The 27,012-nt window shown below is 45.5% G+C and overlaps 1 protein-coding gene across 1 annotated transcript in view; it reads left to right on the plus strand.

Moving 5' to 3' along the window:
* The first annotated feature begins 1,527 nt into the window (after window positions 1-1,527).
* Window positions 1,528-27,012, plus strand: part of LOC119457438 (uncharacterized) — a 114,672-nt gene continuing 89,187 nt past the window's right edge. Inside the window, exons 1-3 of the mRNA XM_037718991.2 lie at window positions 1,528-1,732; window positions 6,276-6,413; window positions 11,836-11,967. Of these exons, the coding sequence (XP_037574919.1) occupies window positions 1,663-1,732; window positions 6,276-6,413; window positions 11,836-11,967 (340 nt within the window). The 5' untranslated portion in view covers window positions 1,528-1,662. The remainder of the gene's footprint in view (window positions 1,733-6,275; window positions 6,414-11,835; window positions 11,968-27,012) is intronic.

A 27,012-nucleotide genomic window follows, 5' to 3' on the forward strand; every position in this document is an offset into this window, starting at 1 on the left:
CTGCACGCTCGCACATAGCGGAAGACACAGCGGCCCATGCACTTGCCGCAGGAAATACAAGGCGACGAAAGCTTCGTAAAAAAAAAAGCATTACTCGTTTTTGCGCGTATTTAAGTTTTCTAGCGCAAAGACGCAGCGAACAAGCTATTGCTATGGGAGTAGGTATAGCCTGGTAACACGTGCATTTTCACAAGTATAGCCGTCCTTGACGTGTGAAACGCACTTCGCCCCGACGAGGACGACGCCATCTACGCTTAACGGAGATTAGCAATTAACGATGTCTTCTCCGATCGGGCGGGTCGTCTCAATGATGCGTTTTCGAAGACTGGTCCATTCAGTGGCGCGATGAGAGACGGTTGCTCCAAACGCCCACTGTACCTGTCGTACTTACTGTATTTTACGGAGCTTACATTACTTTTTACTTAATTTCGTCACAAGCACACAGTGCCACACACACACGCGAGGCGGGGGGGGGGGGGGGGGGGGGGGGGGGGGGGGGTCCCATGTCTTTGATATACATGCATAGAGTATGCTTAAACTACCGATACTTATTATCGATCACGTCACGTAGTGGAAAGCAGACGCCTGCCCCCCCCCCCCCCCCCCCCCCCCCGGTCGGGCCGATGAACCCCCCCCCCCACAAAAATTTCTGGCTACGCCCCTGTTCATAATCGTCCAACGTAAGAACTTTTCTTCTTCATCTCGAACAAGTTTATAATATATTTTATAAATTTATAATAACCCCAATACAGCCAAGGAAATTGAACCAAAGGATTTTAGTTGTACGAATATTAATATTTATGCCATTGTGTTTTACATCCCTTCAAGCCAAAGCATTTCTCTTGCGCATCCCGTGGTATAAGAATACGCCCTGGACGTTCGCGTACAGGCCCTACATACTACTGTATACATCTATTCTGCAAAGCAAACTTCGCCTTTCTCGCTTTAGAAGAACTGATGAAGGGCTATTTCGTCCATGTAGAATTTGTGTTTCTCATCGTAGACTCAAGTTTAACGTGTTGACAAAACTAAACAGTGTTGATAGCTCTTATATTCTTGAATCTCAAACAGGGAAACAAACAGGTGACGGAAAAGGCAAGTACGTTACCTTCGCAAGTGACAGAGCTTTGCTGCGTTCAGAAATTCGTAACTGTCTATGATGCCACTGTGAATGTGGTTTTTAGTTTAAATACGATGGTAAATATGCCGCAGTTGCAATGTAACGTGGCCGCAGCAGCAGACGACGCGCGCCGCCTGCGATAAACCCCCGACCGCAGCGCCAATTTTGTCGTCATGATGCGGAGAAGCGCTGAACTACTCTTCGTGCCCGGCGGACGGCACACCTACCCATCTAGCCACCGTAACGGTGGTAGTACATTCGGTTAGTATAAAGGGGACTTAAATATTCTTGAAACGACTCAAGAAATAAATGTGCCACGTACGCTTTCCTCGTGCTAGTACTTGGAGCAGCCGTTTCTGCGGTCTGCCTCGAAGTTCTGCCATTTTGTAGAATGTTGTGCCGTGGTTTCGCACTCGGTCGGGGCGGCCGAATCAGCGCCTGTTTTTTTAGCATTTTCGAATCGACCCAGCGTATTAACAGGGGGGGCTCCCGACGATTAGCATAAGTTACTATGATAGTGGAACGCTTGTTATAACGTTTAAATGTCAAGATTTTATTTTTTTGTCGCCAACAGCGTCCTCGTTCTCTATGTTCTCGGGTCATCGGCGCAAGGTAAGCCAGCTGGAGAGAAAAAAAAAAAATGCCCCTCGCTAAGCAACTAGGGATAGCAGTGAATGCTCTCCGCTGTTGAGGCGATAGTGCCTTTGACTTGGCGAAAACGGTTTCTTTCTTTCTTTTTTTTTTTGCCATTGTGGCTGTATCTAGGTGACCCCCCGCATGACGTTGCTGGGGGGCCGAAAACACTGAATGGGCCCCGAACGATCGAGGTCTCTCTCTGTTGTTTACGAGGTCAGACGAAAAAGCTACGTACGGGATGGCAATTCGTTGCCCTCCGGCTAATCGCAGAACCAGATCACACACACTGCCAAGACTTGGCGTAAACATGCGCGTGTTGCGGCTGGGTTTGGTTAGTTGCGTGAATAGCGCTCTTGCGAGTCAAGTAGTACGACGACGAGAAATTTCCGTGGGAATTCACGCGACTTCCTTAGGAGGAAGTCTGTCTCGACCATCTCTCGAGGCCATCGTTCGTGAACAGATGCTTTACTACGGTGTCGCCAGTGGCCTTGTGAAGGGGTTCGGCTGTAGGCACGCTGCTTTGGCAGAATCGTTCTCAAGAGTCTTAAAACGCTAGCCCAACAAACGCTTCTATTAGAAGTGATGGCGGCGTAGAGGAACGACTGATGAAACGCGGTCTATCATGCCTTTGAGAAGCTTTATTATCATTATTTCCTTCCGCGTATATAAGCTGTTTGGTTGATACCTGTCATCGCTATGTCTATTATAAAGCTGTCTCATACAGTTCATGAGTTGCGTTGAAAGTTTCACCTGTTCAGTCTCGTTACTTCGTGCTTCGTATGAAAGCTAACGTGGACTGTCATCTTCGCCAACTTGGTAAAGATATCTGTTTTTTAGATAATTTTGTGCCACAAATGTATTCTTATAGGATTGTGTAGTGTTGACTAGTTTTGTTGAAACACGTCGTATTTTAAGAAAATAGATTATTCGTTGTCGCCTGCCTTGCCGACGGGTAGCACGCGTCATTACTTTTCATCAGTAAGTTGACGTTCTCACCTTAGGATAGAAGCTTGAACCAGTCAGTGCAAATTTGATGGCATTCATATTTTGATTCCGTGCGAGCTTTATTTTTAGTAATGCATTTGCATTCTTAGGGCACTTGACACACTTTCCGGAGGCTAGCAGTGTATGTTTATATCTAACCGTTTTCCCGATTTCCTTTTTCACTGGGGGGATCGTGGTCGAATGGGTAATGCTGCTGTACCGAGGGAAGAGCGTTCGAAACCAACTTGGGTCACTAAGTATGTGGCAGTGCGTGTGCCACTCCTTAATGAACTTCTTTCACGCTGACATGCAGGACTGGGTAGGTACCGCTGTTCAATACTGACGCTGACTTGGTCTGTGCTGGTCTTCAATGTGGTCTCTTTGATGCCATTTTGGGTCACTGGGTGTGCACAGCTCTTCAATGAATGCCAAATTGGGTATCTAGGTATCTGCCACTTTACAGTGACAAAAAATATCCCTTAAATTTCTACGATGCTAAGCGGAATCGAACCCACGTCGCAAGAATTCAAGGACCCGGCTGTGGCACAAATGTGGGGTATGTGCCGCTTTTAAAAGAACATGTTTCATGCCAATGCACTGTGCCACGAATGAATGCACTTGGGTTGCTCTTCAATCGACCTCTCGCCAACTTGGGTCATTGAGTGTGCCAGTGGGTGTGCAGCAAGCGAGGGAGCAATTCTCAGCGCGCCACTACATGGCCCAGCATGTCCTGAGAGAGGTTGCCACGTTTCTAAGCATGCACCTGGCTCAGCGTGCATTTTGGAAGTCACGCGCAGGCGATGGCGCCGAGTGTTCTTGGAGAAGCACAAAAGAGGAGTCCAGCTGCAGCCTTCTACATAACTTGTTTCGACAGTGGCAATATGTTGTCACTACTGTATTGATTGAATGCTGAATGCATTACTGACGACAGTCATTGTGAGAAGAGTTCTGCCGATTTTTTTTTTCTTAGTACCATACCATTGTTGGCACATTGGCTATAGCACTAAATTTTGCAAGTTGTAATATTGTACTTCAAAAACCATTCTTTGACCATGCTGCAGGTGAAATAGGTTCATGTCTGCCAATCAATTCACGTAAATGTATGTGTGAAGCTTGCATGCAAATGCTTGCAGCTTCTAAGAGTGCTTTTCATCCAAGTGAAACTTGAACTGTCCCATGCATGGTTTCTGGCATCTTAAGTATTATGAAATTTAATCGGTTGTTCCCGTCATGCAGCCGTCATGAGACATATTCACGGGACGATCGCTTTCAGTGGTATTACTTTCTGTGTGTGCTTATTAGCTGGTTGAGCAAAGCTGGATGACCCGATTGGCTGGTTGAGTACTATGTTACATGAAGGCGATAGTATCGTAGAAAGTGATTGTCCCAAAATATGTCCCTATTTTTGGTTTGTGCACATGTGCTAGCAGTCCAGAGCTTATGCAGCTGTGGCTACTTTGGTTTCTGTGTTTGCGTGTGTTTTCCAGATCAGATTTCGTCACACTCAGGTACAGATGATGATTGATCATACTTTCAGCACTTTCGTAATGCACTTTCGATACGCGAGTGCAGTTGATTATTCACATCATCTGTAAATATTGCTTGAAATTGCAGAAACAGTGAAAATATATGGCATTCTGTTGCTGACCATTAGGTCACAGGTTCAACTTCCGTAGGCAATAACATAATGACATATCTTTGTTGGATGAGTTGTGCTACTAGAAATCTCAAAAGAAACTTCGCATTGGTAAAAGCAGCTATCTGAATTGGTCCCACCCCTAGTTACAAAGCATCAACATGCATTCATAGTCATTGCAACAATTCAAGGTGCTTTCTGGATCGCTTATTCTTATAATTACTGTCCCATCTTGGAGCAAAGAGCAACACTTGTAATTTAATAACATTCCAATAACAGAGTACGTTTTGCATTTAGACCCAAAAAGCAATCACTCGAACTAAAAGGTGTTTTTCTGAAAAATAAAGTTGTTTCTCTCTCGAACTAAAAAAAAAAAAAAAAATCTCTCAATACAGATGGTGCAAGAGCAAAATATCAGTCTCGGAAAAAAAATCGCACATAGGAATATGACATTGATGTAAATAGTAAAAATAATAATTAGGCTTTGCATTAGAACCTCAGTATTGACACGTCTTAATACCTTCGTTATATCCAATAGCGATTTTACGCATAAATTCGTTACTGATATCGACAATAACAATTCTAGACTTACTTTCTTACATAGAAGTTTGACTATTTATCTATCAATAAAAGCGGGTAATTGCTTGGCTATACTTTCGGCCCCTTTTAGCAGACAGTGGCAGTGGACCAAAATATTGTTCACTTTTGTACCACTCATAATTGTCTGCTTGTTATACAAAAAAAGCAAGAGTATGTTTACTAGCAATAGATAGCACATAGTGACAGAGGCATACACATATTCAACTTGCATATAAAATGAAGCAGGACATATTTTAGCATCGTATCAAACATGAAAATGGAATATGCAATAGCATGGTGCGCAAGTAACTGTAGAATTGAAAACAAATATATTTTCAAGTGTTAATCGTCGGTGCGACAAATGATTCAACACTTATAATGCAAAATGAAAACTGTTTTGAATGTGGTCATCGCAGAGATTACAGTTCAGCATTCTATCAACAGGAATATTTGCCTCGATAAGCAAGCTTAACTGGTATCTTATAAACTAGCATTTGATGACCATTATTCACTGTTGGAGTGGGTTCTACTCGTTGTGACATGTATTGGTGGGGGTAGAGCGAGTGAAATTAATGGAAGAGTGATTACATTTGATGTGTTCTCAGTGCAATAAATTTATTTACCAATTTTGCTGCAACATTTATTGCATTACTGCAAAATTACTGTTGCGAATGTTGGTGTAATGACACTTATTTTTTAGAAGTAGTAGAAATTCTACCACGCATTTCTCATGCATAAAAGGGTTATTTTAATTTCATACCAAGGCTGGTTTCCAAATGCCGGGCCTGGGGCGGTATTCTGTAAGAGTCCATTCAGTGGACTGTCCATTTTGGCAGTCGCTGATTGGCTGCTGCTTCACGTGCAGGAAAGTGCCAGCCAGTCTCCTTCCTGCTCGTGAAGCAGCAGCCAATCAGCGACAGTCGAAATAGACAGTCCACTAATTGGACTCTAACAGAATACCGCCCCTCGTGTGTCAGTGTTGACAATACCGTGATATGCTGATTAAGCAAAATTTGTTGATGTCTAATAGTAAGGCTAGGCATGATGACATTGAGCATAAAAAGATTAATAAGAGCAAGAGCACTGTGCAGCGTGTCTCGTTTGCGTGTAGCGGCTGCAGTGATCGCAGGAACAGAGCAAATACTTAGGGTGCTCTGGGCACTTTTCAGTGCATTTTATAAGGTTTAAAGGGCTTGAACCTTTGTTTGGTCCCAAAATGGAAAGATTTTTTAAATGCCATGCCTCATCACTTCCGAGCAGCTGTTTGTTTTTCTCCTTTGACATGTGCCACTGACATCTGCATTCGCTCTGTGCATCAAGCGGGAACCACAGGGAGCCCATGTGAGTCGGACAGTGACTGTCGCCGGGCGAGCCACTATGCGTGTCACAACCACAGCTGTGCCTGCCAGGTCGGCCACCACGAAGAGCTAGTCAACTCCAGCCTCTCCTGTGTCTTTGGTGAGCAAGCCTTGGTGGTTTCCGTGTTTCTTTTCTCGGAAGCCAAAAAACATTCTTAAAAGAACAAACACAATTTTTTGCACAAGTTTATCGACCCGTTGCAGTGGATGAATGGACCAAGCAGGAAGTCATGGGTTTGTTTCCCAGTAGTCGCAGTGGTCCGATGGTGTGTCATGCTTTTTGCTCATGCCTGGTGTCGGGCCTTCCGGCGATCACTGCTCATGTGCAGCATTCTGGATGCGCATAAAAAGAACTCCCGATTGGACATAATTAACCCCTTACTGCATGGTGTATCATATATGATACGCATAGAACAGCTTCTTCTAGCATAACAGAATTGAAAAGCAAGAAAATCCTCCATATTCATCCAGAATATGCGTCTTACTAGCAATGAAATACTTAAAAGGAAGAGATCGGCACCGACCAAAATGGTTGAAAAATATATTGATTTGTGGGCAAGGCTCCCGTGAAACGTAAATATATTATTAAACCATTTTGGTCGGTGTCTGGATCTCTTCCTTTTAAGGGGGGTATGCATCATCCCGACCAGACGGGCTTCCGTCATACTTTCGACTTCATAGAAATGAAACACATAGCGACTTCAGCACTGTAAATAAAAGTTTGAGTTATTTTTGTTTAAAAATTGTATTGTGGCAGCTCATCATGTAACGCGGCGACATATTTGTAAATAAGCAGGTTACTTGCACAATTTATGCACTTGAAATCAGCACACAAAATATATCGGGGCATTTAGTTACTCTTTATTAGCCTACTGTGATGTTTCGATTGAAAAATATATGTGGGTGGATCGGTAAGGCAAGCATTAATTGCTATATTATATTTGATAAAGCCTGCAATTGTGGGTTTTGTGGTAGACAGTAGTGAAGTATGTTTCCTCCCGAAAGAACAAATTTGATAGCAAAATTTATTGTTTGCACAAACTGTGCTTTTTCTTAGGACCATTATTGGTGCAGAGTAGATAAGAAAATGCCACCAGTGTTTACGATCAAGTGTGGGGCCTGCCATGTCCCAGGAGCTAATAACGGCAAAACCAACAAATAACTTTCGGAAAAAGAGGAAGAAGGTTTCCTTTCGGCAAACTCATAAAGACTATGCAAAGAAAAAATTAACATAATGCTCAGGTCTATAAATGAACCGGCCTAGATGTCGAAGATATGAATTAGTCAATCAAGGATAAGGTCATGAAATTTTAATGAAACTTTTACTAGCTGGTGCTGTGAAAAATATGCTACATCTTCTAAAGCGATGTGTCAAGCTTTTATTGCGATAGCAATTATGTGGACACTTCAACCGGATTTCTGCCGTCGCCGGGAGGTTCCGTATAGATAAAATCTTCGCCGCGCACCGTATGCCCGAGTGGAAGCGTGCGGGGACGCGCGCTATCACGGAGAGCGAACGCACTCAATCTCCCACGCGCAAGCAAGGAAGCGGGAAGCCAGCGCCGGAGGGAGCGGGGGGGGGGGGGGGGCGCACTTCTACTCTGCCAACAACCGCACTCGTCGCTCGCCCGCACCGTTTATCTCCACACGGCTCTGACCTTTGTATCGCTGTGCATTCGCCGCTCAGTTTCCGTTGAAGTGATAGACCGCACGTACCTTCGCCCGCTGCGGCGTATGCGCTTGCTGCCAGTGTTTTGACAGTCGTCTGCAGTCAGTGTGATCTATTAATGTTTGTTTGTGCGCGCTCACACCACGCTTGTTCATTCAGTTAGTAATAGTCAGGCCACATTTTCCAACGCACGCTACACATGCAATGCTGCCCAGATCGGCAGTGCAGCGCTACAGGTGTGTCCCTTCGCACGCGCTGCCCACGGGAAGCGCTTCTCATCAACACCACCGTTTCACACGCGCCTTCTCGTGGTCATCGAGTCTCTCTTCATGTCGGTCTACTTACGCCGCAGCACACCTGCTTACTTAATCAGCTCATGTTTACCACAATTCATATTGCTACTAAAGCCGCTCACCTTACTTCGTATGACATTGCTGTGTTGCTATCGCATTCATTGCTTCGCCCTTAGGGCGAAACTGTGACATTTTCTCAGTGGTTCTCGTATTTCTTTCAAGCTTTCTGCAATTCAGATGTCTTTTTGCATAGTAAAAATATATACCCATAACTGCATGGTGTATCTTATACATGATGTGCGACTATTTATGCTCATAAATTTGCAAGTGAGCATTTCTTTAGAAAAGTGAGGTTGGTTTTTGCTAGAAAACAGTACCATACCAATCTTGCCACTGGAAGCTGGTCAAGCGTAGAATAGCCAACCTGTCCAATGCGGTGGAAAGGAGTTGTACGCATCAAATGCAAGGCAGTGCCGCCTAGCAGGAGAGGAGCGGCAGGCTATCCCAAGACATTGATCACTGCAGTGGCGGAATCTTTGCACAAGCGCTTGAAAATGAAAAATAAAAGGGATCGCGAAATGCAAGATGAAAGAACCTGGGGCTTATGCCGTATGTTCATGGTATTTCACACAGAAGGTTGGGGCAAGAAACGTGGTTTGTTCTGCATCTTGTAAGCTTGCAAAATTTGTTTGCGTGAGGGTCTCGCAGCACAGTTCGAGTGTGTGCAATATACCAAGCTTGTCACGAAGCACTGCACGTGCGCCACGTGTGTGGTGTACGGTATTTCGTTGAAGTGTGGCAAAGGCTTCATAGGGCAAACCGGTCGCTATGTCAACGATTTGATGCGTGAGCATGCTTATCTGGTACCCACAGGCACGGGAGGTAATCTTCCACTGCATTGTAAGGAGTACGGTTACAATCCCATCTTCAGCGACATATCAATCCTGGGGAAGGCTAGGACTCTGCAGGAAAGAGAGTTGATTGAAACCTATAGGCTCCCTTCAATGGTCAGGCGGCGCAGCTATCGGCTCAGCCGTCAGCGCCGCCGTGTCAGTTCCGCGAAACACCGAGGCGGCCACTTCTACGAAGGCATGCTTCTGCGGCGCTCATTTCAAACAAGTCGGGCGTTCTAAACTGTGGTTTTTAAGGCAATTGAAAACATGGAGGCCCATTTTCGACCACCGGCACTCGAGAAAGGACGTCAACTTTACGACAACAACCATGTATTTCGTGCCAAAAGAGTAAACAGGACGGACATCGCAGCAAAGTTCTTGTCACGACAAATAAAGCACGTTTATGACGTCAAACTCAAAGTAAGTGAACAAATAAATAATTTATTCTGCTTAAGGGGGCAAATACGGCCGTAGACGTTTTTCAACTTTCATTTGTATCTTCAGTATACTTCGAGCGTGCCTTGCTTATCACATTTGTCGAGGTTTTGGCGAGTTGGAAGGTAACTTGAAAATGATTCTTTATGGCGCTTTTTTCTCCGTTGACAAAGTGCCTCGAGCATATTCTGGTGTTGTCATTCGGGCTCCAGTGTGAGAGGTCATCATCGCTGAAACATAACAGAGAGCAATCAGCTGACACTAAGCAACACCTGAACAAATGTGTGTTAGCGTGCGCGAGAGAAGTGCTATTTTGCGAATACTCGATGTGTGCTGCGGTGCACTCCAGCCTTAGTTCTGTTCTAAACACGAGAAAACGTCGGCATGAATGAGCCCGGTATCAGCAGTCGCGTCTTGATCCAGGCGCAGAAAGGAGCTGCACGTTGGCTTATTAATGCACAAGAACTGCAGTGCGTACAAAGGTGCAACGCGGAGCGCTTACGAAGCTAGATTTGACACATAACAACCACTGCGCATTTGTTTTGGAGTGAGAATAGCTCAACAATTATCCAAACCAATTTACAACAGCGGGAATCAGATCACGAGTGTTTATGCAGTTGTCGCTTTATTGTGCGTTTTCATGGATGCTGCCTTGTGTTTTTTTTTTATTTTTTAATTTTGCATTTGCGTCATAGTTCAACAGAAATTCGCAAGAGCGACTCTTACTTGACGGCCCGAACCACGACGATCCACCTTCAGCCACCGGGTTTCTCCCCACAGCCTTGAAGGGAAGCGGCACAATTTGATGCCGACATCCCCTTCGCGGTTGTGAAAATACCTAAAGCAGCAGTATATGCGCATGTTATTTTTGATCACACTTCTCACGGAGGAGCTGCCGAGTGGTCGCGGTGAATCCATTGAAAAATCTGAAAAGGAAGCTTTCAGGCGCTCCTGAGCGCAGTATGGACCAAGGTGAAATGGCGGTGAGGGCCTACTCGCGGGTGCTCACCGCCGCTGCTAGGTGGCGCGACATGTACAGCCAAACTGCATTGCAGGGTGCCTATCACATCTATAAATTTTGCCCCGAGGAGTGTGTAAGCACGCCATCGGTGCTCTTTACCAAGAAAGAGCTTCATTTTCTTTATCAGTGTAGCCGTGTATAGATAAGGTGTTGACCATGTATCTTATATGTTGTGCCTTGTGCATGTTCAGTATGGACTTGGACGTTGTATTCAAGAATAAAGTTCACTTGTTAGTCCAGCCACCTTCCTGCTGCTTTGTCTATGTCTGCCTCTCGATTTTTCCCTTTTTCAACTTTGCTGGCATTCTCCTAGTATAACCATGTATCAACTAGCCCACCAAGCCAGTCTCATGTACAGACAACAGAAATCAACATTTTAAAGAGTGCATCAGTTAGATAAAAGTAAAAGAACAAACACAAGAATGATGACAAATTATGAAGTGAAGAATAGAATTTGCAGCAGGAGTGGTACCGTACTCTAGAAATCGCATGGGGAAAAAAAAGAAAGAGAAAGAAAACGCTTTTGCGGATGTATGCAAATTCAAGCAACTCAAATGTCAAGGACAGCGAAGATGTATAAGGGAGCCACTGGCCGAAAATACAACATGGACAAGCTGTGCATTCGCTAACGGAGACTTTGCAAGGATTTTAGCATTGTTATATGCAGTTATTTCTGCGGATTATACGAGCAGAGTTTTTTCTTACTTGCCGGGCTGTTGTCATTGGAGGTGCTGGTTATAAAATACGGTAACAGTGTAGCATATATATATATATATTGGTATGATTGCCTTTTATTTGCTCAAGCCAATTTTGTTTTTTTCTCCTAGCTGCATCCAATCTCCTTGGCTGGTGGCCACCATCTCTCGTCCTCTAATCAACTTCCACACCAACCACCACCACATGTTTTTGCCACGCCCTTGTTACATGTGGGCAAATTGCGACACGCCACCTTGCAAACACCACTGGGCGTCTGATTACTGGTCCACATCACACGAGCCCAATCACAACACAACCCATCAAAGCACTTTGTCTTTCACTTCGCATCCCGTCACAGCTTTTCATCGCGATTCAAAACTTCCTACTTTTTTTCACACATCACCCAGTCACACCTCTATGTAATGTCCACCTAGGCATTTAAAGTAGTTCAATTAAGTAAGAACTATATGAATAATTTTGAAATGACTAAATTTATTCCTTCTCACGTGATGCAGTTGGGGTGCCGGTGGGGGAGCGCTGCTTGTCAGACGAGTCCTGCATCAACCGCAACCGAACTCACTGTGGAAGCCGGCACATCTGCGTCTGCCGCCGGGGATATTACGAACATGGTGGCGTCTGCAAAACTGGTACGTCTATACTGTTCTCTGTACACAGGCTCCGACAAATTTTGCGTACAGTCTGGCTGAACTGCCTTGAAAAGGCACTAAAAGAAAAAGGACGCGCAAGTTTGCACTCGGTCGCGCAAAGCTCAGGCACGGCGAAACTTACTGGCTGCTACTGCTAGGTATTAACTTGGTTGCTGCTAGGTCTTGGTTTAATTTAACTACGCATGTAGGAAGGTATTCTCGAGCGATAATTTTCGGAGGTACCTTCCCTTTCGCAACATTTCGCGTGACTAGCGCTGGACGCGTGGGCGCCTGTGAGCGACGGCGCTCCTGGCATGCCACAAACACAGGCAGGCTTACCAAGTTTGGTACAGTGCCGAGAACACTGTCGCTTGCCGACGCCGAACGTGTTGGCGACATTTCGCGTGACTAGCGCTGAACGATCGGCGCGTACGAGCAACAGCGTTCCTGGCATGCCACAAATGCAAGCAGGCTAACCAAGGTTGGCACAGTGCCAAGAACGCTGCTGCTTGCCAACGCCAAACGTGTTGGAGGCTAGCCACTCGATATCAACCGGCCAGCTTTGCTGTGTCTTGAGCTTTGCGCGGCCTAGTGCAAAGTTTCGCCTTTTTTTTTTTTTCTCCTGGCTCAGCGTGCCGCAGAGAGAAGAGAGGCGGGAGGGCAGGGGAGCTGGCAAGTAGGAGACCGCGTGCGCTCCTCCTTTGGGTTGCCATGGCTACGGCGCGGCAATTTCTTGGCATGCACCAGAAATTACGGCTGGCATAAACAGCTTCGCTGTTAAATTAGTTGTTAAACTGCATTGGTAAATTGCGCCATAAGCAAAACGGCCGCTCGGGCTTGGATAGCCAGATGCAGAAGTGAGACAGGTGGTAATGCTGCCATCAAGTACCAGCTTGCTGGGACAGCACCGATTTTGACAGCAGTCGCTTGAGTCTAGTTCGTTGTTTAGTTGTAAAGAACTGACTGCAATAGGAACCAAAGACTCAACCCAGCTGGTTTCGGGAACTTCTTTGGTGCCAAAATGGGCCCGACTGCGAGAATGTACTTTTGAAATCTGTGACGTCATCCTGACGTGCTGGTTTCGGCCTAAAATTGAAGAAAGAGAAGTTTTGCCTTCATTTTATGAACTTGTGATTGACCTGCCCCCTTTTCCTTGCCGGATCGATGAAAATGTGAGTGTTGAGAAGACACTTTAACCAGTTTAAGCCATTTTAGTGTTGCACTTCTGTGCCACATCCAGCCATGTCTGGGTGTTTTCGCTGTTTTCTTTCCTCATTGAAGGCCACAGGGGGCAAGAGAAGGTGTAGTTACTGATACGCCTAATTGCAATGTGTCTAGGTTATTATTAAGAACAAACACTGCAGGAAATGTGGTGTTATTGTTATGCGTACCTCAAATATGTCTGTTCAGCCAACTATGGTATCATGGTACTGGTACGAGGTCTGTCGTGAACGCTCACAAAATTTGTAAATAAATAAATTGCTTGTATTTAGGTTTGTCTCCTTCAAAAATGTCCCGTTCTGAGTTGGTATACTGAATCCAGTGTTTGTGCCATGAAAGGAACGCTTTGATGGCCTGAATGTATTGAAGATGCCATCCTTTCAAAGTGTACTTCATTTCAGGGAACAAAACAAAAGTCTGCTGGGGCTAAGTTCTGTGAATATAAAGTTTAGGGAACCAGTGGCCTCGAGTACCCTCTAATGAGCAGTATTGTGTGGGCGGGTGCAGTATCACGATAGATCATCCAGCCCTGTTCTTAACCAGCATTCAGCCTTTTCCTCCTCACAGCATTACAAAATTGTTTTAAAATTTTCAGATAGTACTTACTTAGTGGTAAATGTACTCCTTATGTGGTGAAATATTGGGAGCCAGACCTTCACATTTGACCCAACTCGTCGCACCTTCTTGAGTCGCAGTGAAAATTGTCCTGTCCATTGTGATGACTGACGCTTTGTTTCCGCAACACAGCCGTAAGCACGTCTCGTCTGCAGGGATGACACTGTCCGTGAATTTTTCATCAGACGTAGCCTGTCCCAGAAGGTCTTCACTCACTTTCACTCGTGTCCATCTGACAAAAGCTGCGGCCCAAATTTTGCTACCAGGCGGCTCCATTCCCTTCTTGTCAGTGAAAATCTCATCGTACATAGTTCTTGAGATACCTACTTTTTCAGCTATATCCCAAACCATCAGGTGATGGTTGGACGAAATCACTTCATTCACTGCCTCCATAGTGGAATGAGCTATTGAAGTGAATGGTCTTCTAAACGGTCATCTTCAACACAATTAGAGCCTTCTTTAAACCATTTTCACTACTTGTGCGGTGCAGTTTTCCTAAAGTTGGCCTCGAAAGCTGTTCATAGCACCTGATATGTCTCCACAAAAATTTTCTTAGTTTCAAGCATAATTGCACTCAGGCCCGCTGCTCCTCTGACTCGCTCATTTTGACACGCAGGGTAAATCGCCAAAAGCAGTCGACATCACTTCACATAGACATGCATAAATAATGCATGCGGACAAGCCCAAGTTGCCTTGAAATTTAACTAGCTGTCTGACAGTAATGTAAAAAGTGGGATGTTCCAGCAAAAAAGAAGACCGAAGAGACAATAGGGACACAAGAAAGAGGAAGAAGTGACCGAGGCGGCAAAGATGGCCAATCCCCCATAGTGGGTACGAGCCACTTTTAAAGGCAAGCAAGCAAGCAAGCAAGCAGGCAAAGATGGACGATCTATACAAGGTACCTGGCAGAATGACTGAAGCAAGCTCTTTTGGAATTTTTGCACCATACCGCCCCAGGAGAGCTGGAGACAGGAGCCGCGGAGGATGTAGAGGTCCGAGAAGATAACAAGCAAAGGCCAACTGCAGGAGCAAGAACAGGAGTTGTAAAATAATGGAGGAATGTTTTATAGAAGCTTAATGCAGTTTCCTACATTTAGGTGCAGTCTTTCAAGTATAAGACCAGTGCGCATGGAGATGGCACTCGGGAAGATGGATTCATTGAAGAACTACCTACCAGGAGGCAAGAATGTCTCCAACTTGAGTGGGTCTTGAGCGACGTCCGAGTCATCTACCAGCATCAGCCACAAGGCTGTTGAACAACGTCTGACTGCCACTTCGATAAAGAAGGTATGGCAAAAAGCAGTTGTACAAATCACCGAGCCGAGACCTGCTCTAATATGCTGTCAAAAGTTTTTGTCAGTCGTAGCGCTACAGATGCAAACAAATCAGATGGAGCAACAAGCGCAGCTCATGAGAGTTATCGTGCATGTTATACAACACTGAAACAGTCAAAGAAGTGATCGTGTAATGCCAGACAAGCTTGACGGTGTCTCAATGGCTGCGGCTATCTGGGTCTGTTTTATGGGTACGCCTGCAGCTGTAATGAATGAGAGAGCGATGTCGAAAAAATCCAGAATCCAGTGCAATAGAGAAAAAGTGGTACGATTTTCTGATTCTAAGCCACATAGACGACACCTGAAGTGTGTGGAAAGGCAATTCCATCGTGCCCTTTGAAATGAACCCGATAAAGTGGTGGGAAAAGGATATCTTGTTTAGGTACCAGTGTGGAAGCGTTGACGAGCATTTCTGGTGCGTTAGCATTCTTAGGGTACTTGAGGCACTTTCTGGGGGCTACCTATGTATGTTTGTTTGTGTCTAACCATTTTCCAGTCTACTTGGGTAGTTGGTGGTCGAACGGGTAGTGCATTGGGCAGCTGTGCCGAGGGTTCGAAACCAACTATCAGACCAAGTGTGTGTACATAAGTGTTGCTCTTGAGCGAACGCCGACATGGGTGCGACTGGGTTCGAAGAAACTCTGGCCACTGGGTATGTGCGGTTTGTGTTGGTCTGCAATGAATGACGCCAACTTAGTTATGTGCCACTGGGAATGTGATGCTGAGCGGAATCGAACCCACGTCGCAAGGGTTCCTCAAGGACTCAACGCGCCACAAATGTGCTGGGCATGTGCTGCTTTTCAAAGAACGCCATGAATGCACTGGGTATGTGCTCTTCAGTCAACTCCTCGTCAACTTGAGAGTGACTCATTATGTGCCACTGAGTGTCCGGCAAGCGAGGGAACAATTCTCAATTTGCAAACACCGGTGCGCCACACTTCGTCTCGGAGGACACGCACGGACTTCTTGGCAGTGCCACTAGATGGTATCGAGAAAGAAGCGCAAGAGAGGAGCTCAGTTGACGCATTTCTCAGCGTTCACACGCGCCGGTGCGCCATGCATCTCGGAGGCCACGCACAGGCTTTGCAGTGTTCTTGGAGAAGCACGAAAGAAGAGTCCCGCTACAGTACGTGCCTCATACGTAACTTATTTTGACGGTGGCAATACGTTGCTGTATTCATACAGTGCTAACGCATTACCGTCATAATGAGATGAGTTCTGCCGCAATTCGTTCGAGAAATGAAGATTACTTCAGCTCGCTGACGCCAGCCTTCCCGACACTTCATTTGTACCACTGGTCATCCAGGGAATGACCAAAGACTATCTGAAACAGACTCAAACCAATTCCCCGAAAACACTACAAGACCTTTTTCAAGCATTAAATGACTTTGTTATTGACTATTACGTATCCGAACAGACGGCGCACCATACCAACCAAAGCTATAGATATTCCTCAAGCAAGAAACAATGGCACATTGATGTCAGAATCCAATAGAAAAGATGAACGTAAAGACATAACTTGTAGTGGATGAGACTAGCACCAGTAGTGGCTTCTCTGAAAAGCATTACTGTAGAAACTCCGTAGTGGGACTTATCAGGTAGTGCGTAGGCATTCTTTTCAGTCACTCATCTTGCACACATACGTCTGTGACATATCCAAATGTGTCTGGTTGTATGATGGCGACAGTTGCTCGGTTTCTTTTTTTTTAACGCGACTGGAAAGAATGCTTCCGCGCTATCTGACAAGTTATGCACACCGAGTCTCACTGTGTCGAGAGCGATGCAATGTGCTGCAAGTATTGTAATGACCTGTTGCACTTACTGAATTGGTGAACCTAATGAGTTGGAATTAATCTTATATTGGGGAAAATTAATGTAATTGTAATTAATTGAAGTTAGGGTTAAGTAAGGTAATATTAATTTTCATTACACTTATTAATATTGCTTGGGCTTAAGTAATGTAATCTCAATAATTAATTAATTTTAAATTAATTAATTATTAGTTTTAATAAATAATTAATTTTAATTAGGCCTAAGTCCTCTTCATTGTCCTTAATTAATCCTGATTAAGCTTAATCAATTTAATGTTAGTCATTCGAAATTAGTCTTAAATTTTTATTTTATTTAAAAAATACTGCGGTACAAGAAGTCCAAGCAGGGTGAGCAGGATACGCAAGATTATTTACACAAAAGAACAGGATGAAACAAGTTTGTAACAAGCTTTTCACTCAATTTGTTTTGTCATAAGGTAGACAATTAAGAAAATGTAATCAACTTCGTTATAATACAACTCTAACACGAAATAACACCATTAATTACACAAATGGTATACAGGTCACGGGCGCTGGGGAAATGATTCAGATAGTTTATTCCTGTCAGCTATTGTTTGTGGAAAAAAAGAATACCGAAAAGTGTCAGTCCTTGCGAAAATTGGTGTTAGAGAATGACAGTAGTGGTGTAGAGTGGGCCTGCTTATATAACAAGGGGAATACGTATGTTGCAGTGTCTAAGGGTAGCCTATCATCAGTAGCGTACCCAGGATCTCTGCCAGGGGGTTTGACAGTTTGCCAATACCCTCTAAACATCACTAATTTCAATTTCTTCACGGGAAATTGTCAAAAAATGCGCTTTTTGCGTACTCGCATACGATTACGCCTCTTACATCTTAGTTGCAGTACTCAAAGACGCAAGGAAAGAAAAGGGGTTATACAAAAGGGATGGGTTAACTCGGCCTCGGGGGGGGGGGGGGGGTTACAACCCCCGAAACCCCCCCCCCCCCCCCCGTCGGTGCGCCACTGCCTATCATTAATCAAGTTTGAAAGAAACGTGTTCAAACGGTTTCAGTGTGGCTTGTAATTGGTCAGTGTTTTCATGCTGTGCTGAGTTCTCAGATGCCATATTTTCCACAGTACGCCTGAAGTCGTGCATCTGTTCTTTCAGTTTAGCAAATTCAGTTTTCATTTTTAGTAGTTCCTTACGAATTTCTGTCTGACCTTCAAGTAGTTGTTTGTACAGTTCCTTCTGGGTAGGTCCTGGGTTTTCCTCGTCATCGCCGCAAATTAGTAGTTTGCAAACGACAAAACAGTCATACGATATTACAAAACAACGCCGTGATCGTGCTGCGTAATAGCTGGGACACCCTGTATATTGTGAGTACTGAAGAGGTATAAGAGTAATTAAGGTTAATGAAAGACTAATAAGATAATTACAATGAAATTACTTAAACATAATGGTGATTAATTGATGGTAATTAAGAACACTAAGCTAATTAAGCTGATATATGTTGAATTAATTAGTCTAATGAAGAGTAATATTAAGTTCATTAAGCCTAACCAAGATTAATTAAGGGCATTTAAGATTATGTGGTAGCTGGGACACCCTGTGTTGTCATATTCAAAAATCTCAGAAGTCCTACATACTCGTAAGGCATTCTCATGTATACCCTATTCTCAAGGCTGTTTCATATGCTGTGACTGGAGCAAAAAAAATTGATGCAGTCGCACGCATCACAATGCGATTTTTAGAGGGCTCATTTCACACGATGGCGATTTCAACAATGCGGCTGGTGCTACGCCGAGGGTTGCTTGCTGCCAAGTTCTGAGGCATACGCCGCATAATTTGTCAAATGTAAACGAAAAAACTCTGTTGCGAGTGACGATGCCCATGCCTGCGGTGATGACGACGAGCACTAGCCACGAGATTCTGGGGGTTTAACAGATCCAAGCTTTGCAGAAGCCATCGTGGCTCTGGACCTCTTGTGCAGGTACGTCACACCTTAAAGTGATGCTAACCCGCCGCGGTGGCTCAGTCAGCTAAGGCGTTGCGCTGCTGAGCACGAGATCGCAGGATCGAATCCTGGCCACGGCGGCCGCATTTTGATGGAGGCTAAATGCAAAAACGCCCGTGTGCTTTTATTTATCAACTTTGTGTTGAAATCTCCAAAATCTGGTCACCTAGTAATGGCCAAGATAGCCAACAGTATTGGCAAAAAATATGATGCAGATCCCATGCACTTGTTGAAATTGACATGTGGCGAAGCTTTCATGCATTGGTCATTTAAATTCTATAAACTAACTGCAGTGTGTGCAGTTGTCCTTATTTTCATCCAATGCAACACGGACTCCTATGCAATGTTTGCTTATGCACCGCACAGGTCAAAACTTTAATGTCATGTAATGTACAGTCAAATCTCGATATAACGAATCACGCAGGACTGTTGAAAATCGTTTGTCATTCTGAAAGGTCGTTATAGTGAAATCCCCAAAATGAACCATTCCGCCCATCAACCTATCAATTCATAAGTTTTCACCATTTTGAGCTATCCACAAAAACATCACTGTTGCTATATTCCATAGATTCCGCCACCACACACCACTGAAGCACCGTATAATAAGAGTGACCCACACAAAGCATATGCTGATGCTGATAAAACTGCCTACAAAAAGGAAGCTCCATGGCGTCTCCAAAGCACAATGTTTCTTTTTGTTTGTTTTTCACATTCCTTGCCGTGGACACCGCAACTGTCTCACTCGAAGCGGACACCCGAAATGGGCATAAACGACACCGTCTGGAAAGTGCAAAGTGCGATGGTGTGGCATTCCCGCGAGTACGGAGGTTACATTTCTCCGCGTACATAGCTTGCACACCCCAGAAAGAAGCACGAAAGAAGGGCGAAAAAAGGAAGAGACGCGCTTCCATTGCTGGGCTACACTTCTCTGGGCGGAGGTAGGGTGGCTAGAATGGGAGGTGTGAATACCGGCGGCGCAAACGTGACACCCCAGCCCGCCGATGGGGCGGCGCTTTGACCGAGGCGCGGTTAGGCACGCAGCCGAAATGAGCGCATCGCCAGCCTCGGATATCGCGCGCTTTCTGCGAGCGTCAAGGAATACGCCTTTCTCATGAAATCAATGTTTAATCAGCCCACATCATTACTCCTTTGAAATTTATTGGCCCAGTTCGCATTGTGTCGATAGATTCAAGCGAGTTCCCCTCAGGATCATAGGTGCTGGGGAGGGGGGGGGGGAGAAGCGGGGGGGGGGGGGCTTTGGAATAATTTTGACCACTTCGGGTTCTTTAACGCACACTGATATCTTATGGCACACGGGTGCCTTGCATTTCGACTCCCTCAAAATGCGAGCGTCGTCCTCGAGGTCAGCAGTAATCACCCTATGCGGCACGTACGTACGACCTGTAAACTGCAGTCATTACCTGATTACTTCTCGACGTACAAATCACTTTGCCAGCGCTTGCAGACCTGTAGCATGTCCTTTCGACGCTCAAATAAGCAATTTCCTATGATTGCAGACAGCAACAGATCTGGCCATGAAATCGTTTATTTCAGTGAGGAAAACAACTATGGGAAAATTTGATACAATACTCAAGATTTCAGTGTTTTTAGTTTATTCTCACTGCCCAGCCGATTGACATCTTTAAGCAAAAAATGAATCCTTGTGACGGAATAAAAACGTACAACTGATGCTGTCAGGGCAGCAGAATGCTCTAGGCAACCACTTTTTGGCACATCACCAGTTGATCTACTGCATAAACTCTGCCACAGCTTTGGCATGCAAACGTGTTAGACTGAACGCACAAGTGAGTTTGTTTTCAAGGGCATTGACCAGCTTGTAGAGTGATTCTGATGGATATAAAAGGCCCCCAAGGTCCCCTTTGTTTCTTCTTTAGATTCCACAACGGTTTCCTTGTGAAGCTGCCCAGCCAAGTAGATGCTACCGCTGGCAAGTCCTTCTCCAATGAAGAACACTACCATTTTGGTTAACACATTAACAGGTGTGGCGTTTCGTTCATTTGAAACTCTGCAGTCTGGTAACGAGCAATGTTGTTTTGTTTAAACTTCGGCAGTGACCACAGTTCCGAAGGTCGCTTAAGCTCGAAAATGAACAATTCTTCTGTGACTGGATTGGGCATTCTATCCTGCTGTATATTTGCAGCCTCCACGTCTTGGATGGGCATGCATTCCCCTGTCTTGTCAATAGACAAGCGCCGCTTTTCTTGTAAGGTAATAATAACAATAATAAGAATACTTTATTCATACTCAGAGAGTCGAATATATAGTCCAGGCATACAGGGTCACAGAAGGCGGAACTGCCTATACCGGAGTGGTTTGCGTGCCGAACCTGGGACCCGTGGAGCGTATCATGGAGCCCTTCAATATCATGGAGCCCTTCTTGTAATATGTAAAATATGTACATTTGTATATAAAACAGTTTTCTAATCTCCCTGGATATCTCCTCCTCTCGGCACCTGGCACGGCATCATCCATGGAACCTTCGTAGCTGCTCGGACCTTCAGGACTGTCGCAACAGCCCTCAACGTCCAATTTCATGTTGGCTATAACCATCCTATAACCATCGTACCCAAAGGAGATGGTACATTTAGACTGCACTGACTACGACTTGTGAACTGGCAAACTGATCTGTATGCCTTTTTTTTTATGCCACGCATTACATCATTAATGAAGCAGAAGGATGTCAGTGGTTTTCCAGAATAGACCTTTGTAAAGGCAACTGGCAGATTGTGCTACAAGAGCAATACAAGAAGATCACAGCTTTCGTCACGCCATTCGCTGTCTATGAATATAATAGGCTGCCATTTGGCGTGAATAATTCAGGTGCTTTTTTCCAAAAAATGATGAATAATGTTCTAGCTGCTTTCACAGGTCAGTCCTGCAACATCTATGTGGCTGACATCATGGTGCATTCAAGAACAAAGGACGTCCATGTGGCGTATCTGGAAGTCCTGGAAGTTCTGAGTAGAGCAAAATTAAAGATCAACGTTGGGAAGAGTGAAGTTCTTAAAAGGTCGGTAGTAGTTCCGGGTAGATTCATTAACGGCCCCTCAAGAAGCACCAAGGAAGAGTCTGTTGTACAGAGGATGAAGACACTGCCGAGACTGTATGACCTGCATTCTCTGAGAGTTTTTCTCGGTCTTTCAGGACATTTCAGAGCTTTTATTTGGCATTATGTGACCGAGACAAAGTGCTTGATGTCAACACCGAAAGGTGTATGGAGCGAAGTCGGCGAACGCGCATATTATAGAGCTCATGGAGTCTCATGCAATAATTACTCGAGGTGCTGATAATGTCTATGGGAGCTGCAAGCAGGGTGGGGCGGTTAAGCAAATGACGTACATGGATTTGCCTCGTCTTTCTGGCTTCAAATGGCTTTGTAGTCTCGTCATTTTCAACAGAATACTGTGTACTGAATAAATGAATAGGCATTATTGTCCGATGGCAGGATTCGAACAAAGGACTTCTAACAGAAGCCCGATATTGAAACCATTACGCCACGGACCCATGCATTGACAAGCAGCATGGAACGCCCTTGTGAATTTCTTGCAGGCAAGCACGTTGAGACGCTTGGCAAATTTCACTTTGGCTACTTGAACAGGCTGAGCTGCTGCAATTAGTAGCAATTTTGCGTGTTTGCAGAGTCTTGTGCACTTAGAAAAGTGTGCATTGCTCTGAAATTTAGGACAGTGAAGGCACATAAAGCATAATAACCAAAGCCACAAGCATGAAGGGTGGCTGAACAATGGCCGCGCCAGAGTTCCCTCTAGCAATTATTGCATCTCCTTCGACCCAGTTTTGGTACTTTGGAAGACCTTTCGAGCTGTGTATGGATGCCTCGCTGTATGGAACAGGTGCCATTCTCTGCCAGCGCGACAACGCAGAGCCACCGGGCTGAAGGTAATCGGCTATTCATACACTTTCACTACTTTCACTAGAGTGTATTAGAATGGGGGAGTGGGTCAAGCGGACGCCTTGGCAAGTGCCGAGGGTGAAGCAAAAAACATTGAAATTGTGGCAGCGCTGCCGTCACTTTATTCTGAATCTCCGGCCAATAAACATTGGCTCCGGCTGTTTCGACAGCGCTCATTGGCTGAGGCGAGCTCACGGGCTGAGCTGTCATCTGCTCGACGCACCGTCGTTGTTGCGTCGTTTTGTGTTCTTTCCGCCGCTCTTTTTCCATTTTATTTACAATAGATCGGTGGGGAATAATATCAGTGTTGCCACCACCGAGTATTCGCCTGTCAAAGCTCCATGCAGCTGTGGTGGGGTTTCCAACGCGACAAGCGTGCGGCTGGCACGCAAGGCCGCTCATTCGGGAGAAAGAGATGGTGGCGCCACCAACTTTACAATAAATGAAGCATCAGCGGGGAGCCTGCATTGGACCCACTCCCCCAATCTAGTACTCTACTTTCACTAAAGCACAGGACAATTATGCAACAACAGAAAAAGAAGCCCTGGCATTGGTGATGGCAGTCAGGTATTTTATGACGTAAATTGAAGGCCGGCATTCTAAATTGTTCCCCAATAACCAGGCCCTTATACACCTATGAGGTGTGATCACAAAGTATTGAACCTTCTTCTTTCCCATGTAAACCAATAAACTGCGGGAGGCTTCCTTTGGTGGAGATATGGAGGGGGCATTCATGCGCATGCGTGAATTTTTTTCCGCCTGCAAAAAGCGTCAGTTACTGCCAGTTGGCCTGTGAGGGAGGACATGTAGTGAGCACTTGTTGGATTCCAGTAAGTTCTAAAATGAGGGAACTACAAATTGCATCAAATTTTGCCAAAAGCTTGGCAATATCCAAGTGGAAACCATTCACAAGATTCAACGGGCTTTTGGGGACAGTGCCATGAGCATCTCGCAGGTAAAGGAGTGGTACTGCTGCTTCAAAGATGGCCGCACATCAATGGACAGCGAGCCACGTTCAGGCCTCAACAAGCCGAAATGAGGATGTCATTGAGCAAGTGTGTACTTTGGTCATGGAGGACCGTCGCATCACAGTCTGAGAACTTGCGAATGAAAAGGGGGTAAGCATTGGATCATACATTCAATTTTCACCAAGGATTTGGGCATGAGGAAGAGAGTCCACGAAGTTTGTACCAAAACTGCTAACAGTGAAGCAGAAGCAACTCCATCTGGAAATCGCACAGGGCCTGCTGGACAATGCAAACAGTAACCCCAACTTTCTCAACGCCATGATCACAGGCGATGAGTTGTGGGTTTCGAAGATGACATCCCCGAAGCAAAAAAAGAAGCATGGCAGGTCTGCAGCAATGTCAAGGTCATGTTGACTGTTTTCTTCGACTCTCGTGGGGTGGTGCATCATGAGTACGCACCACAAGGCCAAAACCATCACAAAGGAATAGTACTAGTAGTACTACCAGGAGGTCTTTCGTCGCCTTCGTGATGGTGTGCGGTGCAAACAACTGGATCTATAGGCAGCAGAAACTTGGCAGCTCCATCAGGATAGTATGACGTTCTGGCAGGCTTGTTGGTTCATAGCTTTTAGACGTTTTAAACTGCGTGAAAAAAACGAGGACACACGAAAGAAACACACACGACACCACGAGCGCTCGTGTGGGTTTCTTTTGTGTGTCCCCGTTTTTTTCAAGTGGTCTAAAAACGTCTAAAAACCATCATGATAATGCACCCACCCATTCTGCACATCTGATTCAGACTTTCTTCGCCAAACAAGATCTTGCGGCTCTACCATGACAGTCCAGAATCTGGTGGTCATGATGGTCCTGGGCAGACGTTTGTGGGGATTGAGGTGCCATTGCACGGGCATCCACCTGTTCTGTTGTCTCTACGCCTCCCCCTTTCCACTTGCGACAGATGTCAGTGGTGGCCTTGGCCACGGACCAGTTCGCGTCGGTGGCGCACGCACCGCTGACGGCGGTTGCCGCAGTCGGCAGAGAAGGCACAAGGGAGATCTCTCCGGAACAGCACTAGGTATGTACAGTAAATCTCGTTAATTCGGATTTCACGGGACCGAAAAAAATATCCGAATTAACCGAATGTCGAAATATTGAGGGTGTCAATAAAAGATTAAAAAATGCTTACTATGTCAACATACTTTTATTTACTGAATGAATGAGCAAATCCTGTTTCTATTTTGCTGAAAAGCAGTGCGGAAGCTGCAATTGTCATCATCTCGGGCCTTGTTGGGTGGCTTCGCAACTTCCTTCGCAGCACGGCCATAGCACGCGCCTTCATCTGAGATACGCTTTTCACTACGGCGCACACATCCCGATAATTTTTTTCGTCAGTGAGCTGGTCGTCAACAGATCGCCCGTCCATCATGATGTAGCCGGTACTCTTCATCCTCGGCAGCTTTGCACTGAGTCAAAATGAAACTACCGTTCCCCAACAACTGCGGACGATACCGCAGCCGCTATGGATGTGATCATGGATGTCGACTACGCAGTTGTGAAGGCACGTGGCCGACGCACGCACCGAGTCAAAACGAAACTACTGTCTGCCGCAACCGCAGCGTACGAAACTGTGGCCGCTGTCAACGCGACCATGAATGGCGATCTTGCAGTTCTGAAAACACGCGTCCGACACACGCACTGAGTCAAAACGAAACTACTGTCTACCGCAACCGCTGCGGGCAAAACTGTGGCCGCTGTCGACGCGATCATGGACGGCGATCTTGCAGTTCTGAAGACACGTGGCCGATGCGTGCACTGATTCAACATGAAACTACTGTTTACCGCAACAGCTGCGGACGAAACCGTGGTGGCTGTTGACGTGATCATGGATGGCACCTATGCAGTTAATAAGGCACACGGCCAATGCGATCTTATGCGTGGCGGTAAACGCAAGAATAAAGGCTTTAAAGGCCCAAATAGGCACAAAGTGTTCTGGCATTGCTGTCATTCACGCACTATTTCTGCTGATGACTATGGCGATGTGGACTCTGCCGCTTCATTTCGTTTGGGTGCTAGCGCCGTTTTTGCTCTTTTGCGTCGCACATTTGCGGCGCTCTATGCTTGCCGAGCTCCGAGAGTTGTCTGAATTAACTGATGTGCTTCCAAATACGTCTGAATTAATGAGTTTGATTGCATTAAATAATGCATTCGCCTTCTGGGACCCGAGAGTGAGTCCGAATTGTCCGAATTAACGGGGGTCAAATTAACGACATTTTATTGTGCACATTTTCCTCTCGTCTGCCAGCCCCTTTGTTAGGGTCTCAACTTGAGGTCATCCATGGTGCCTTTGCACCTACAGTGAGCACACACCTTGCGTTGATGCTTTTTTGAACACTAAGCCAATGAGTGGTGTCTTGTGCTCATGCGTGATCATACTGAGCTGAGCTGCACTTATCGGAGGCCCACCGAGATTTCTCGAGCTCTCGTGAGTGGGCCCGTTGCTTATCGCAAGCAGCGTAGGGACTTTTCCTGGAGGCGTATCATGGGGAGCCATCCACATGCGGCAATGTGCTAGTGGCGCCCTCCTGTCTGTATTATTCACCCCTGGCTATGAGACCCCCGTACGTTCAAGAAGTTAAATCAATGCTTCATGTAGGAGGACATGAAAAAAGACTTCTTTGATTATGTTCAAACCTGTCACCAATGTCAGATTGCGAAAACTGAATAGAAACCATGAGGAAAGAAAATAGTTATTCCAATGCTTTCATGTGTGCCCAGTTGAAACAACCACGTACGTCCAGCAAAGAGCAGTCAAGAAAGAATGTTTATTGCGAGTAGCCGTGTTTAATATAAAGCACTTGGCCAGGAAAAGGAAGGGACAGAAAGAGGTGAGGAAAATAAAGCAAGTACAACCAGCACATGTGCACTGATAGGGGTATGACATTGGTACATTCTATGCATGAAAATACAACAACCTTCTCTCTTGAAGGGCCCCTCACCAGGGCTGGCCATTTTGAGCTGACGGGCGCAGTGCATACAATGCACGCTAACAATCGTGTCTGCTAAGTACTACATCACTATGCGCCGCGGGAAGAGCTGAAATTTCAAACCAAATGCTGTTTGCCCTTCTCACGGGCGCCGCGCTTGGATCCAAGTTGGAGGGTTGACGCATACGCGCCAGTTCCCCAACTT

The sequence above is a fragment of the Dermacentor silvarum genome, chromosome 7, assembly GCF_013339745.2.
Source record: "Dermacentor silvarum isolate Dsil-2018 chromosome 7, BIME_Dsil_1.4, whole genome shotgun sequence".
Taxonomy (NCBI): domain Eukaryota; kingdom Metazoa; phylum Arthropoda; class Arachnida; order Ixodida; family Ixodidae; genus Dermacentor; species Dermacentor silvarum.